Consider the following 16,874-nt stretch of genomic DNA (forward strand, 5'->3'; position numbering starts at 1 on the left):
GAGTGAGCTCTCAGCCTTCTTTGGAGCCAGTGCGGACTTGTTTCCAGGAGCAGCTCTAACAATAGAGCAAATCCTAATCCTAGCCTTGTGCCTAAAGCACGAAGCTGATAAGCTTCTGGGAATGCCCAACAGTTGTCACCCCAGCTTGCCCAAATCCCTTTGAGCCCCCTCGCCAAAATGCTGGGAGGTTTCTCATTCTGCAGCTGAAACAAATGTACTGGCTGGGAACAGTGCAGCACTTGCTGGGCACTGCCTGGACCATCCCCACCACAGCTTGTGCTTTGGAGGACAGCTCACCCACTCTTCAATTCTTTTGTTTCCCCTCCCCTCTGTTTTTTTAGAAAAATCATTCTTCTCCCTGCCTTTCCACCAAGAGCTTTAACAGATACAGTGTCTACTTGGTACTGATCAGCTTCCCAGCCCAGTGGTGGTAGCAGCACTGCAAGACTAAAGGAAACACCTGGCATTCAAGCAGAAATATCCTTTCTGCACTTCTGAGGGTTTTATTCTGGGGTGGGCTTCCTGCACTGTAGGTATCATAGTGCAACCTCCATCTCAGGATGGATGCTTAAGCTGCAATTTCACTAACCAGAGTGGAGAGCATGCAATAGCCCCTGTGGGCAACCCTGAGATCACCCCCTTCTCATCTTCCTTATTCAGGATGCTCAGTCATATCCTGCACTGGGGATTAAGGGACTCTGATTTATGCATCATTTCATAGCAAAACTCAGCAACTCTGCACTGAGCAAGAGCCAGAACAGAGTCAGATTTCTTTCTGGGGGCTGCCAAAGAGTCGTGGCCGAAGCAGAGCGTTTGGTGTTCCCCAGACTTGCTGAGGAGGAGAAAGAGGAGAACCAGGACTAGTTTTCTCCTGCTGTCCTCAACAGCAAAACTACACAGCACTCAGCAGAAAGAGGTTGGCAGCACTGGGGGGGAAAAGCACTATTCCAGTGAGTTAGTAACAGAGCTGGAAAGAGAGATATTTATCCCCCCAGAAGCAGCACAACTTTGGCTAGAAGGGGCTCCAGGTGCAATTCCCACTGGAGATTAGAGCCAATCCAGCCTACAACCCCTTCCTCTTCCACTGAAGATTTAATTCAAGGTAAAGAGAAAACTAGTTTTTGTCTCAAAGGCTGGTGAGTGCAGATAGAGGAAGTTGCCATTGTGCTCAACACAGCAAAGAAACACCAGAGTTCAGGTTGTGACAAAGCACCAGATAAGCACAGCTTTAAACCCTGCCTTTTGAACAGGGTTGCCTTTCTGCCAGCTAAGAAACAAGTCAAAGTTGATACTGACTTCAAGTAGTACATGTAAGTTTAAGGCTGTTCTGTTGTGTGTAACACTGTATCAGAGTATTAAGAGCTGAAACCTGGAAAGCTCGAAGATACTTCCAATTCACACCTCTGGGGAATGTTTCAGAGCTTTTATGTCTTAGAGCTGCTCTGTTTCTCCTAATGTTTTGCTCCTTATCCTGCGCTAGGACTTCCCAAGATACAAACATCTAGGGTCCCAAAGAGCCTTCACAGGATTTTTTCGCTAATGCCAGGAGCAGTAGGGGTCCAGCTTTGGCAACACAGCTTCTCCCAGTACATCTTTTGCCCTGATACACCACCCTTGAGACTGACTGAGGCTACCTTGGGAGAATAAGAAAGCCAAGTCTGATGCTCTTCTCACACAGTACTGACTCCATGCTTGTTTTTTGTTTTTTTTTTTTTTTTTTTTTTTTTAGAGAGGAAAAAATTTTTTTTGAAGAGCAGAATGTCTAAAGGCAATATCTAAAGGGAGCAGAAAAGCCCTTGATAGAAGTAGAATGCTTTTTTTAGAGAGGAAGTGGACTCTATGTGTATGAACACTCTGGAAACTAGCCTGAGGCTAAGCCCATCTCAACTCTAAGCTTTGTGCTTTCTTCTAGGAGATGACCATGCTGATCACAGTATCATCCTCTATTCAGCCCACTCCCGTCCGTCACCATGCATCTCCCCCTCCCACTCTCCCAAAGCCCAAGAAGGACAACCTGCGGCTCCAGCAGCTGCTGAAGAAGGCTGCCAAGAAGAATGCCATGCTAGCTGCAGAGCAAGCTAAGTCCTTTCGGTCCAGCCTCTCCCCAGTGAACGAGGCCAGCTCTGACCTAGAACGCAATGAGAATGTTCCCCCAGCAGAGACCCCTAAAGTAGTGGCACCCGGCCCCACCAGCCTTCCAGTGCACCTCTCCATCAAGCCTATCACCCACCACCGTGTGCATTCCCCTTTCCGCAAGAGCAAGCCCTTTGTGCTGAAGGTCACCGAGCAGAGACGCATTGCTGAGCACCTCCGGCTCACCACCCCCACAGCTGAGTCCCCACTGCATGAGACAGGTGCTCCCAAGGCTCCCCATCAGCTTGAAGGCACAGATGCACACCTTCCCTCTCCATACAACACTTCAATAGTTATCACTCCCCATCCTCCTCCTTCCAGCACACCCAGCAAGGAAGGGGCATCAGAGGCCACCTATATCACCAAGGTGCACACTTATTTCCGCAGCGTCAAGGCACCGAGAGCCAAGACACCAACATCGTATCAGACCCAAGCAACATCCAGCCATGAAGACAAAAGGCCTTCCTCTCCATCACCTGAAACAGGAGGCTCTGAACCATTCCCAGGGCAGACGCCTGCCCCTCTTGACAGCAGCAAGGCCCCAGCTCCTACTCTGCAGCCTTCTCTCCCTCCTGCTGCAAAGGTAGAGCCTCCTTACCAAGCTCCCAGGTCGACCCCTCCTGAAGAGGCCATCAAGGCCCCTTCACCCAAACCCAGCACCCCTGATGTCCACTCCTGTAAAGTTACAACCCATGGAAGTGATGCAGAAATATCCAGACCAGACAGAGCTCCTGAACTGCCCAAGCAAGATGGTGAGATTCTAAAACCATCAACACCCAGCACACCTTGGAGACCAGAACACCCTGAAACAGCAAGCCCTGCACAAGCTGGACCTACCTCCATAGACACAAAGGCAGAACACACTGTGCAACCTCAGCCAACACCCAACTTGCTGAACACCAGCCCCCCCCCAAAAGCCAAGCCAACACCAGGGGAAGACTCAAGGCCTCTTGGAGCCAAAGGCAGTGGCTGGCATCGCCTCAGGAAGCACTTGATGGTGGAGCCAGAAGCACCCAGCTTCCCAGAGCACGAAGCAGAAAAACTGGGACAGGAGGAAAGGAACAAGGAGAAGGACAGCTTTCTAAGCATCAGTCAAGACAACAGACCATTTAAATCGAGAGCCACAAAGATGTGGGATGCCATTTTATACCAGATGACAGTCAGCAAGGAAAGGAAGCAGCAAGCAGAAGAGAAGAAAGTGCAGAAGGAAGAAGGCTTCTTTCTTCCCCGCCGTTTACCCATCTTTCTGCACAAGCCACGCTTCGACGCCCGGAAACTGAGGGAGCTGGCTGCCAAACCCATGACAAAGATCACCACTGTGTTTGAGGTAGGCCGGTATGGACCCAGGACAGACAAGAGCTTTAACAGAACAGCATCAGGATGGTCAGTCAACTGAAACCAAGTTATTCCACCAGACCCACTGCTCCAGACAATGTTGTCTGCCTGGCATAGCCAAGTGTAAGGAAAAAAATAAAATAAAAGTAAATCACCTCCCAGCCAGCAACCTTATGCTGAGAGTTTGAGGGTTACTCTGTATATAAGCTTATGTGCCTTACATACCACATCCGCACGTCACAAACCAGAGAAACAGACACATACATTTTCCAAAGAGTCAACAAACTCTAAGCAGTAATATGGGGCAGAGAGGGATGACCCAGCAAAGACAATCTGCCTATGGAAAAGCCTCATTTAGAGTAAGATGATAGAACCTGAAGGTGGGAATCCATCCCTTCACCCAAAGCAGAGGCAAGGGACAGCATAAGATCTGATCCATTCTGCTTACACACGGCCGCTCCCCCACTGAAGTCATAGCACACCAAGACTAACCTTTTTTTGTAGTAATCAAGTTCTGCTATATATTTACTTGGTTTTTAAGTACAGATGGGATTATGTTTTCACAATGAAAGCCTGCTTCAGCATGTGAGCATCAGCCCTGATGTATTTAATAAGGTGCTGCTTTCTGGGGGATCCTGGTAAGTCCGAATAGCCTCATTTTCAGGGGCAGAATTATGACACTTGCATACTTAATAGTGCCTGATGTCTTGAAAAAGAACTGTTTAAAACAAAATCCTGACAGCAGCCATTCATAGAAGCAACTGTCCTTTCCAGCATTAGTCACCCCCTCACATCTGAACATCACCAGGCTTATAAGCAAGAAAGCTGGTGGCCAGCTATTTCTGTCTCTCAGGGGACTTTGTCATTTGCTGGGATGTTCCTACACAGCTGATATAGGATTGCTATGTTTAGCCCCATAGGAAATTGGATACATAACTCTTTACATTCTCTTCCCATACAGAGGATATGGAGCTGAGTGAAATTTCCCCAAGCTGAACTGTATATAGACTTAGGGGTTAAGGAGGAGGGGGGGACATGGGGAGGGGAAAGATCCTTTTCCCCATTTTGAAAGCTTCCATTGCTATCAGAAGAGCTGTTATAATCAACCCTTCATGGAAGTTTCAACTTTGCTGCTCTTATCCCCTCTTTTTTGGAGCTTCTTCTCTATTCCAAGGGGAAAAAAAATAGAAGAGAAAGCCCAAGTGTCTAGAGTTTAGAGTTCTCCTCCAACTCCAGTTCTACAAGAAAATGTTGAGAAAAGCTAGTTTCAAAATAGCTCAGAAATTACAAGTGGATCCCAGTTCAGCCACTGGAGGGTAATCTGACATGCTGCAACATAAGGTTAGAGAGAAGAACCCACAGGAAGAGAAATTCAAATAGACTTCAGCTTAAAACACATGACATGCTTAATGTTAAGGTAGATAAAGATGACCTTATCACACAGTGATAAAACAGCACCTTGCAGTAGCACAAATAGATGGATAGCTATGTTCAGGAGTCTCCATTCACAAGCAAAAAATGAATACTGATTATTGTTGAGAGATTAACTGAATTTGACCAGAGAAGATGGTTTTGGAAGCAACCAGGATTTAACCTACTTTGTCCCTCTGTGGCAATGATCTGGAACAAACCATGCAATGAGGAGAGGTTTATGTCTTGCATCTGCTGGCCTTCCCACCAGGCTGTGTCCACAGTCCAACCGCACAGGGATGGAAGATGGAAAACTGCTGCTGGGGAGAGCAATGGAGAGAAAGCACAGGAAGGCAGAACTGACTCTAGTTCAGCCCCTAGAATAAAAGGCAGAGGCACAGAGCAGGTACAGAGAGCCCTGCAGAGACAGACCCTGGCACAAGAGCATTGCAGACAAAAGAACAGATGCCCAGAGGCAATGGGAGATCACCATCAGCTCCAAATGAGAAGCCTTCACAGTATGTCCCAGCGTGAGCTGCTGTGCAATGTGAAACAGACTCAGGCAGATGGTAAGAGCATAAACTGCCACTTGGAGAAAGCCTCTTGGTCTGCAGCCTGTCCAAAGGAGGAGAGGAGAAAAGTTGTACCTATGCGCAAGTTGATGAGGTGGTGCTGAGTGAGGGATGTGGGCGTGAGCCAGAAGGATTTGGGAGCAGAAAAGTAAGCATGAAGGGATGGTACAGTAAGGATCAAGGATGGACATCATCATGAGGGAGAGGATCTGGGGAGCAGGGACCTCTCAGCAGGTAAAAGACAGATAAACCTGTCCTTAAAAACAGATTTCTGGAAGCCACAGGCAGAGAAGTGAGTTGAGGATGCAAGTCCCATTGGCTCCTCCTTCCTTACATCTCAAAAGATAGCTGTGGTCAAACTTGGGTGTGTACTACTGCTCACCTCAAGATGGCATTCAGGAGGCCTCTTCTAAGCAGGCACCACAAAAAAAAAACCAAACAAGAAAGCAAACACTCAGAGTTCAGCTCCTTGAACAAGGAAAAAAAAAGAAGTAGCTCAACCCCCAGAAAAACCTCAGAAACAAAGGTGTTTTGTAGTAGACTGAGCTATTTATAAGCTTGGCTATGAAATAAAACTTTTTTTATATTAGAAAGAAAGAATGATCTTGTTTTCACCCAAACAACATCCCCTCTGCTCAGTGCCAGATGCTGCCTAGTTGAATCCAGCTAGCTATTTCCTTCCTCTATTCCATTCCTCCTTATTGCCACAACCCTCTATTATCAACCACACCAGATAACACCAGGATATCTATCAACATAAACACGATATAAGCATGACCTCCAAAGGCCATTTCAAGAACACAGACCAAATTTTGGCCCTCCCTATTGCCATACATTCAAGGACAGCCCTTTCTGCTCTGTTGATCCATCCAGCACAGCAGATGCTCCCATTCTCCCCACCACAACCCTACTGTGGACTGATTCCAAGAGGTCACTGAAATCGTTACGTGTTTTTTTCCCCTTAATTAATTCAGTAAATCAGGGAATTAAATCCCCAAAGCATTTGAATTTCAGGATTAAAATCAGCCCTCATGCTCAGCCAGCGCAACTTCCAGTTATGAGCTTCTCTTTGCAACATAAGACCATAAGAACACAGTAGAGAGATTGTTCCTTTGAACCAGCAAAGATAAACAGTTTGTTCTGCAAATTAAACTAATGCAGGTATCCAGCATCCTAGAAGTCTCAGAAAAATGAGAAAACAAACCAACTGTGTTCCTCACAGCCCCAAGCCAGGCAATTGCCCAGAAGCAAGGCTCCAGCTGTTACTATACCATACCTTCCAAGTTGCCCCAAGATTAGTTGGCAGAAATAAACCCAATGTCCCGCCAAAACAGCACTAGGAGTTTGTTGCAAGGTCATAACCTACCTATGTGGTTAATGGGTTCTCCAGGCACACTATTGCTCCGCAGCATCATCTATCAACACCTTCTTGTACTGGCCATGGCCCGTTGCAACAAACTTGTACTTCTTGCCAGAAGGAGTGGCCTAGACAGGAGAGAAAGAAATAGCCAGGGTCTGCAGTTTTCTCCCCCAAGTAGTCAATACCAAATAATTGAAGCCAGAGGAAAATGTGATAATTGCTTGTAATCCCAGAGGGCTTGGAGGCAGTTGGTTTTTTTACCATGGTTTCACCCATGGTAAAAGCCATTTGCATTGACTGCATCCTGGCAGCAGGACAGATCCAGGAACAGACAAAACGCTTTGGTCTTCTCTCAGCCCGGACAACTTGAGCAGCAGCTGCTTGCTGTGTTTTAACAGCCATTCCCACAAGCATACCAGTAGGCACAAAACCCCAGATCCATCTACAACTGTTGATACTATCTTAGGCCTCATTGTGGATGTTTTTCTCTACTCTCAGGATCAAGAAGTATAACAAGAGCAAAGTAACTTGTGTTTGCACTTCAACTTTGGCCTAGAAGGCCAGGGCTACAATGCCTCATTGTTCTCAGACAATGAGTTTGAAGAGACCCTTTAGTATTACTGGTTATAATAGGATTCTTGCCCCCATTTTTGCTAGGATTGGAGCTATAAGAGCCTTTTCAAATCTTCTGTGTGCAATTGCATTGATAGATACAGACAGCCCTTGCCTCTCTGCTACATCACTGCCTGCTCAATACTTCCAACCCAGATCAGAGCCCTTACTCTGCTGTGAAAAAGAAAAGGACTTCTGCCCTCACACAGATACTAACTTACCTTGATATTAGTCTCGGGTTTGGGATTGCCCTTCTGTTCCCAAAGGCTTCTTTTACTCACGATGTCTCCAGCCACAATATCCTGAGAAGGATATACAAGGTTCTCATTACCCTTCACCACCAGCGCTGCTGGATGTGCCTTCATTCACATCTCTTTCAACTCCACACAACTGACCTCCTTTTATATTTGAAGTATTGCATTGTCTGAGCTACAACAGCTGCAGCTAAAACCCAAGACTTTGAAAACTTCTTCCTATTAGCAATATATCCTGTGTTTCCCTCTCTTCCACAAGAGCCTGGATGTTTATTTTTTTTTTTAAATCTATTTCAGACATGTTAACATCAAGGCATTTTTACACAGAAGGAATTTTACTCATAAACAAAAGTTTGCAATCCATGTGTTACAGAACCACACATGCTCATAACAACCAAAAAAAAAACCAAAAGTTAAGAGCAGCACATACTATCCTTCGCATTTTCCAAATTTACAAGTTTCATCATCTTGGTGATAGACCCAACTTTGCACTTAAAAAAAAATGAGTTCAGTCCTAGCTCCTGCAGAATAGGCGGACAGTTTCCATGCCAGTGAATTTATTCCCACGTCAAAGCAGAGCCTCAGTCAGCATCCAGGAGACTTTCCTAGCTGCATCACCGAGGAAGAATTCAGGACACTAGCTGAGATCTTCTCCTGCATAAAGCAAGGAGAACACATCATGCAAGTGTCTTACCTTGCAGGCTGGGGTCTTCACTGCAGATTGGGCAGCAACCTCTCCAGTCTCCCACAGACTTTTTGTGCTGGCTACCATCATGCTGGTGGTTGGAAGGTCAAGAGAGGGCTGTCGGACAGGCTTTGGAGCCTTTGTCGATGTCTAGAGTAGAGATGGAAATCTATCATCAGCAAACTTAAAGGAAAAAAAAATGTGCTCAGAGCTGTTAATTGGTGCTGCCCAGGAGTAAGAGTTTGCAAAAGGAGGCCTAAAGGGTCTTGCTGATTTGATTCCCTGCCAAATGCTCCCACCCAGTAACCAGGGGACTGGAGGAAACAAGGGCAGGGACATTCACAAAATAAAAGTTTATGCTCTGGAGGGAGACAGAGACAGGACAAACAGCTGTTCCCATCCAAGAGGAGATGGTTCTATTGTCACAACCCAGGACAGTGGGAATAAGAGCCATGGTAGGAGACCAACACCCTGCAAAATCAGTCTCCATAGAGCATGGGGACAAACAGCACAGCAGCTCACCTCAATGGCTTGTGTGTATTGCTCCAGTCTGTCATCTATCTTTGACACAGGAAGGGGAGGCTGGGACTTCTTTATGCTGTTACTGGAGACAAGAGAAAAAGGATAAGGCAATATCCTGAAGCTTCAGGCAGATGGGAGAGCTTCAAGGGCTTTGAGCAAGGGATCCCCTTTACCCTGACCCCACAGCAACCCTGGAGATACCTTTTCTTTATTGAGCGATTCAGAGACTCAGTTCTGTCCGTGATCTGAAGTGGGAAAGAAAGACACAAATGTTACTTATCTCTGTGGACCTCATACGGATGACATAGGTCACCTTGGCTGACCACACTGCAGCTACTCCTTGTCTACTCTCCCTCAAACAGATTTGGGGCACAAATGCCTCAATCTTGTATTTGCATGATGCTCAGAGAGACAGTGAGCATCCTATTTCCTCCTCTTTTCCAAGGCAGGCCCGAACAACCCCACCCAGAAGCACCAGTCCACAGTAGCAGCCCAATCACTTTTAGGTACAAAGTAGCAGCACGCAGCTTGACTGATAGTCGAGACAAGAACCCAGGACTCCCTGCTCAAGGATCACGTATCTTTCTCAGACACTTAGTTTCCTTGCCAAAGGAGAAAGTGGAAAACATAGCAAGATGGAGGGAAACTGGAAGCACCGCCAATGCCTGCTGCAGAAATGGAGCCAAGCATTAAGAGCAGCACAGCCATGAGTCACATTGGCTTATCCATAGCCACACAGACAGGCTATTTAGCATATGGAGCCACCTGCAAGGCAACTCTTCAGGTCAAGGCTCCAGGGAAGAGAGCTTTGCAGAAGATTCTCCTGTGCAATCTCTCTTTGACCAAGGTAGGAAGGCAAGCAACCACTTCAGGCTCTGAATAAAGGAGAAGACCGAAGCATTGCTAAACCTCTCGGCTTTTTTTGTGCCCAAGAAAACAGATATGAATGCTTTCAAATCAATAAGTAGCTCAGAGACAAGGAGCAGCAAGCAACAAGTATCCTCCCTCTGTATACCGCTGCCTGCAGCATGGGAAGCATCACCTTCCCAGCTCGCAGACAAAAAGTAGTGCTATGTGCTTACTTCAGGATGCTTTCAGAATGCTAGAGCTAAATTTTAACTAAGTAGAGGACAAAACATTGTCATAGGAAGGACATGCTTAACAGCTGCACCAAAGTATCAAGCCACATTAAAGAATAGCACAACAATCAGTTAATGGCACAGCCCTTGCTAATAGAGATGCACAAAAGAGAGCTACTTTGTGGGGTCCCAGCACAACAGTGAGACAGATCCCATCAGTCAAAAGTTTCTTCCAGGCACATTATCAGCTCAGTGCTGGAGGAGTTGGTGCTTGCATCCAAGCAAGGACTTCAGAGATTGGGTTGCCCATTCTTGCAACAATAGATGCTTTTCTGTTTCAATGCATGTTCTGAAGGCCAGAAGAAATCACGCAAGTTCACTCAGCCAACCCCAGAAATCAGCTCACAAGCAGCCTGGGACAGAATGGGTCTGGTACAAGGCTTTCCCTCTGCTCCCTCCATCCCTTGGAAAGATCCCAAGCTCATTTTTCCTGAATGGCTTAGCTTTCAGCTTTGCGTATTGGTGAGCTCTGACATCACCATTATATGAAAACAAATAAACAAACAAAGCCACTGAAACGGATTTCTGAACTTTTCCTTGGGCTAATCCTAGCAACAGCAGTTAAGCTCAGGTCAGGAAGCTGTGCACGCTTTGGAGAAGCAACAACAAGAATTTCAGTACATAAAAGCTGCTGCGAGAGATTATCGTATTTCCCCACTCTTCAGATTCGCTTTGGTCACCCCCAGTTACATTAGCACTGGGTCTGCACCCAAAACCACCCTTTCTTCCCTCCTCTTATTTGATTTTAAAGGTCTTCTCCATAAACAACAAGATTCTGACTGTCACAGATGATGAAATCTTCCTCTTAATGTCTATTTACTGTTGCAAGAGGAAGCGCTTAGTCAATATTTCCTGCGCAGGGAGGATTGTATAAGAAACAAAAAGCACAGGTCTGAATGGAAAAAAAAGATAATATCAACAGCAGATTAACAAGCTACAAATTGCCCAGGCTCCACATCATTTCCCTCTATGCAATAATCAAGGAGCTCAGGGCTTACAGAGAAAAAAAAGTCAATTGCTACACAAACCACTTAGGTGTGTCTATTGTATGTAAAAGCACATGCACTGAACTAAGGATTTGTGCGAAGTGCAACAGAAGTCACAAGGTGCAATTCAAGTGGTATTAAGAGTAGAGGTTTCACAAGAGCATCTATTCACACAGACGGAATTAGGGAAGGGCAAAATGTTTCAGAGATAGGAAATCCCATTTCACTTAAAAAAAAAAGGTAAGCGATACTTTGTTTTACGTTAAGATAGGGAAATTCCATGCTACCATAAGCTCTGGGTCACTTCTCCTTGCCACGAACCTTGGTGGAGCACACTGCAGTGTGGTCTGTGAACAGCTCCTCCTCATCCAGGCTGGCGGGGCTTGGGGCCTTCGGGCGTTTTTCTGGGGTTTCTTCTTCTTCATTTCTCCTTCTCTTCTTCTCCTGAGTGCAGAAGACAAGCCAGGAAGTGAGAATGGTCACAGTGCTATGGAGTCAACAGAACAGATTGAAAAAGCAATGCAAGATTTAACAATGCAATCAAGCCAGAGGTTTGACGTAGGCTGAGGAGAGAAAAATAAGATTACATTCAGATTTGAGTGCTCCTGAAGACCTACTCACTGTTGACAAAACCACAGGAGAAACAGTAGCACTTTCCATCTGGGCATTGCACAGGTTTGACTAACACAGCTCATACTCTGGGAGCAGACACACACTCTCACAAGAGGGAAAAAGTTGCATCAGCGAACTCAGGAAGGTTTGGTCACAAGCAGCACTGTCTCCATGCTATGCCATGACAGCACATCCACATGGGCTGAACACCCAGCAGCAGAGAATGAGCATTGGCAAAGGCCACCCAGAGGCTGTAGGGTCCTCTTGGAGTTCTCTGAAAGCCACCTGGATGTGCTCCTGGGCTCACTGCACAAGCAGGTATTGGGCTAGAGGGACCTTCCCTTCTCAACCATTCTGTGATTCTGTAAACAGCTCAGTTGAGACTGTAAACAACCCAGCTCCTCCTGATCTCACCTCCTGTTTGACTCTCTCCTCCTCCTGCTGCTCTGGGACATGTTCTTCCTCCTGACACAGCCTCTCTTCCTCCCTAACAACCACATTCTCCTCCTGGACCTCCTCCAGGCCCTCCCGGTCCAGCTGAATCTGCTCCAGTTTGACCTCTGCTTCCCTCACGCTGCTGTCCTCTTCTTCATACGACTGTTGTGGAGACCTAGAGGTGGGGGAGAAAGGTCAAAGAACCAAAACTTATTGTTACAAGCCCAGAGACATCATCAGGTGCCTTCCCAGGTAATGGTATAGAATCAGTAAGGTTGGAAAAGACCAATAAAATCACCTAGACCAGTCCCAACCCATCCTCACTGACCATGTCCCTCAGAGCCACATCTCCATGGTTCTCAAACACCCCCAGGGATGGTGACTCCACCATCTCCATGGGCAGCCTATTCCAATGCATGAGCACTCTTTCTGAGAAGAGATTTTTCCTAATACCCAACCTAAACCTCTTCTGGTGCAGCTTAAGGTCATTCCCTCTCATCCTATCACTGTCAATTGGGAGAAGAGGCTGACCCCAACCTTTCAACAGCCTCCTTTCAGGAGGTTGTGGAGAGTGATAAGGTCTCCTCTGACCCTCCTCTTCTCCAGACCAAGCAGCCTCAGTTCCCTCAGCTGCTCCTCATAAGACTTCTGCTCCCTTCACAGCTTTCTTGCTCTTCTCTGGACATGCACCAGGGCCTTGATGTCTTTCTTGTAGTGAGGGCTCCAAAACTGAATACAGTTGGGTATCTAGGTCTGTCCCAAAACCTCAGTTCTACTACCTGAATAAATGATACCTCTGCTTTACCAAAGCAGTCCCAAAGCAACCAGGTTGAACTGGAGAGGAGCTTTCACAGCTCCTACATGTCCCAGAGGCTGCAAAGGAAAGTCCCACCTGCATGCTTAAGCAATGAGCTTTACAAAAGCAGAGCAGCCCATGCCTTTGAGAACAGTCATTGTGAGCACTTAACCCAGGGCCCTCACTGGCTCAGAAATGTGCCCCAGGACGTTATTGCCATCTTACAGTCCCAGATGGAGAATAGTTTTCTCCTCCCACCTATTTCTTAGAAAATTGCCTGTATTGCAGCAGCAAGGCAAGAGCTGGCCAACAGAGCAGAGGGCTGACTCACTCCTCCTGCCTCACCAGCCAGCACCAAACTTGAAGGAAAGTTCAGGCTATGCTTTTCCACCCACCCCTTTGCAGCAGGGAAGGCAGCTCACAGGACAGCCACCTTCCAGCCCTCCTCACTGACCACATCGGAAAAAAGGCTGATGCATACACTGGCTCACCAGCCTTGCTACTAATCATCCTCCCACAACAGCACAGTCACCATCAACAAATTCCAAAGGGCTCACAGCCCAGGTGACTTTTTCTTTTAACTGGGATGCTTCAGCCAACAATGCCTCCAGCTGAAGAGAAAGTTCACAATAAAGACCTAAGCCAGCAGACGTGATGTACTCCATAAGACACCTTTTACACTTTCATATGTAAGAAAATGGAGTTAGGTCCACATTCATTTAAGAGGAGAGGGGATTTGGGAAACACTGCCCACAGCACCACTTGTCCCAGCATAGGACCTTCCTTATCAGACAGCTCCTACCTGCACTCACACTCCAAGTTTGCCCTCAGATGAGCCAGGAGAAAGGAAAAAGCTGCTGAACAGACTTTATAAAGCACAACCACCAACTGAGGAGAGGATCCCAGCCCCTCCAACCAAGAGCAGCAGCAGCCTCTCCCTGGGGCTGAGCTCTTTGTAAGGAGGGAAGGGGCTGCAGAAAAGCAGCTGGGGCTGATTGCTAATTGCTCCCACAGCTGTGATAATCAGTGCTGCCATGAGCTTCTCTAGCAGCCCTCCTGGGGTTGAGACTGGGAAGGTACAGCTTGTAGTGATTGCATCAAGGAAGAGGCAAGATCTATTTACTTGCTGAGAAGTAAATATTAATCTTATGCATTTTTCTCAGTCCCTTGGGCAAAGAAGGGATTGTGTCATTGCAGAACAAAGCTCCCTATAAAATTGGGTTGCCGGAAGAGCTGAGTCACGTAGTTCACGTGTAGATACGTGGTGTCCAGGGCAGGAGATAGGGCAAGAGTTTTGCTCATCCTGAAGAGAGGAGAGAGTGGAAGATGGATCTGGTCCTCAGCTCCTGGTCTGGGACAGAGGCACTCCCTCAGCACTGTTTTCCACCGCTGAAAGAGTTGTTGAACTCAAGGTGGGCTGGGGCCATAACACCCACCATGCTGACATAAGCCAGGAAGCAGCAATAACATAGAACAGCATTTTTTTTTTTGTCTGCCTGGATTATGTTAGGGGCTGTTTTGGCCCGTGCAGCAGCTCAGGTGGCTTAAATCCACTGTTGTCACTCCTCCAAACCCCGGTGTCCTGGCCAGCTGCCATCGCTAAGAGCACAGAGCTGAAGCCAAACACCCCAAAGCCCATGTCCATCCCTCCCCAGCAGCTCAAATTTCAGGCATAGACCATCCATCCCCATTGCAGCCTGTTCTCCAGACAATGCTCTTTGCTCTCAAGGCATGACCTTGAGAGGGCTCAGTCACCTCTCCTTGGGGCAGTGGGTGGCCCAGCTCTCTGCCTTACTCACCTCTGCTTGCGCTGCTCCAGCTTCTGGGACCAGTCGCTGAATCCCTCATCCTCTTCCAGTTCTGAGGTCCCAGAGGGCTTGAAGTCATAGCTGAAACACAGCAAGGAGGAAAATTAGGATGAGAAAGAACTTGGCCAGATCAGTGTCTCCAGAAGCACCCCACTGCCTGCCTGGTCTCTGAGACCACAAGCAGGTGAGCAAAAGCAGCATATCAAAATGAAGGAGTCCTATGGTTTTCTTCTGTCCTGCAGCTCGTTTTGACTAAAAGTGTTTCAGACTTGGTTCCCAATTATCCAGGACTTGTATACAGTCTCAGACACAAGAAATCAGCAGGAGCCAGCCTGAATAGAGTGCTGAATTAGGAAGGCAAGAAGACCCAGTGACTGAGACACAGGCTCAAGTCCCAGGCTTGTTCCTCAGGTTCCCATAGAGCTCTGAGGAGTCTGGCTCGTGGTCTATGAAACAGCACTGGTCCAGCCCCATCTGAAAGCAGCAAGAGATTAGAAGGTGAGGATGAGTGCTGCAGGTGTAGCTTTGCAATGAAGGTGCCCACCACACTGCAGTCCCAAGCACTGACATGATTCTTCCTCACTCAGCTTCATGCTGATGATTCAGGGGTGGGCAGAGCCCAGACTCATTCTATTTTGCACCCCCCCAGCCCCTGCACTTGCTGCAGCTCAAGCCTCTGGCATTGGCCCCTATTGGTTGGGTGAACCCCAGCCACACCAAAAGTTGCTTTGCTCCCAGCCTTGGGAGAATGGGTAGAAGGGAAAACAATCTTCCTCCTCCCTACATGAGGAAATACGTCCATTCTGCAGCCCACTGCCCTCTAACCCTGGGAGCGCATTCCTAAGCTGTGATGACAGCCCTCCCAGCCTGCAGATGTATGGATGGAAGGAGCAGAAGCCCTCCTGGCTCCCACAGCTGCCGGCACCAGATGCTGCCTGGTCATGCATGGGAATTGTTGTTTTGTCCTCACATTCACAAGGAGAATCACCACTGGGATGGGGCTCCTTGATGGACACCCGCATTGCAAGCGTCAGCTGGAGGAGGTGACTTCATGGTTATGGGACACAGCACGCTCACATCCCCAGGGAATGGGAATTAGCAGATGGGACCCATGGATTAATTTAAAATTCAGGTATTGGAATACACAGGAAGCATGGATGAGTCAGGAGATGCTTAGCAACGCCATAATCCTGGTGACTTGAAATATGGGACTTTAGTGATGGGGAAGCCCGCCATCCTCAAACTTCTGAGCAATGATGCTGTACTGATCCAGGAGTGGGTTATTTCCCACTGCTTGTGCAGGAGTAGCTTAGGGATGACCAAGCGGAGACAGCCTTGGTACAGATGGGAAGGGATAGCTGTGCAGAAGAGGCTTTCCAAAGGTGGGACATTGATCATGAAGGATATCAGGTTGTTGGCTGTAGGGCCTGGATGGGACTGCCCTTGCTCCCAAGGCCATGCGTAACTGCTGACCATGGCGGTGGGGAAATGCACAGGCGATGGAGTGAACAGATGCAGCCAGCCCATGGGTACCAACAGCCCGGTCTGTATTCAGGACCCTGCAGAGCTCAGGTTTGCAAATCCACCATTTTGTTGGTTCTTTCCTTTATTGTTTTAATGGGGGAAGGGATGAGAGCAGCAATGTGGATGGGATGTGTCCTGGCGCAGGAAGCTCCGAGGGAAGGAGGGGGCCGTGTTTACATGAGAGAGAGCAAAGCTTTGGGAAGATTAATGGCAGGCTGACCTCGGCTGCGTGAGCAAGCCCAGGTGGCTGTCAGCAGCTGCAGAGAAACCAGGGGACGGCCAGAGGGACGGCAGCGTCCTTCCAGAGGACACCCAAGTTCCAGGGTAAACACGAGGCCAAGGCAGGCGCTGGGGAGCTCAGTTAAATTTTGCTGCAGGGGTGTATACACATGGGCATTTCTTACTGGTTCTCCTGTGCTGAGCCTGCACTCTCCATGCAGGAGCCAGTGCCATTGAAGCCTTCCTCTGCCTGGGACCTCAGCTGTTTCTCGCGCTCCCGCCTCCTTCTCTCTCGCGCTGCTTCTTCCTCATCCTCCACGCTCCACTGTGCCGTCAGCCTGCAAAAACAGAGGGAAAACCCATCTTAACATTTGAAAATACGCCCTGAGCTGCTGGGACACCCTTCCCTGTGAGCTGGGGGCTCAGTGCATGAGAGCTCTCAGCGTGAGCGCTCACCCTCGAAGTGGTGGCC

General features: G+C 47.9%; 1 protein-coding gene across 1 annotated transcript in view; it reads right to left on the bottom strand.

The window, feature by feature from the left end:
- The window catches only part of LSP1 (lymphocyte-specific protein 1), a 39,678-nt gene that overhangs the window by 2,615 nt on the left and 20,189 nt on the right, over window positions 1–16,874 (bottom strand). Inside the window, exons 2-10 of the mRNA XM_021402451.1 lie at window positions 16,588–16,740; window positions 14,651–14,740; window positions 12,035–12,230; window positions 11,330–11,452; window positions 9,085–9,128; window positions 8,884–8,965; window positions 8,371–8,511; window positions 7,644–7,724; window positions 6,817–6,935 (exon numbers count right to left, since the gene is read on the bottom strand). Coding sequence (XP_021258126.1) covers window positions 6,846–6,935; window positions 7,644–7,724; window positions 8,371–8,511; window positions 8,884–8,965; window positions 9,085–9,128; window positions 11,330–11,452; window positions 12,035–12,230; window positions 14,651–14,740; window positions 16,588–16,740 — 1,000 coding nt within the window. The 3' untranslated portion in view covers window positions 6,817–6,845. The remainder of the gene's footprint in view (window positions 1–6,816; window positions 6,936–7,643; window positions 7,725–8,370; window positions 8,512–8,883; window positions 8,966–9,084; window positions 9,129–11,329; window positions 11,453–12,034; window positions 12,231–14,650; window positions 14,741–16,587; window positions 16,741–16,874) is intronic.

Source organism: Numida meleagris, chromosome 6, assembly GCF_002078875.1.
Source record: "Numida meleagris isolate 19003 breed g44 Domestic line chromosome 6, NumMel1.0, whole genome shotgun sequence".
NCBI classification, from domain to species: Eukaryota; Metazoa; Chordata; class Aves; order Galliformes; family Numididae; genus Numida; species Numida meleagris.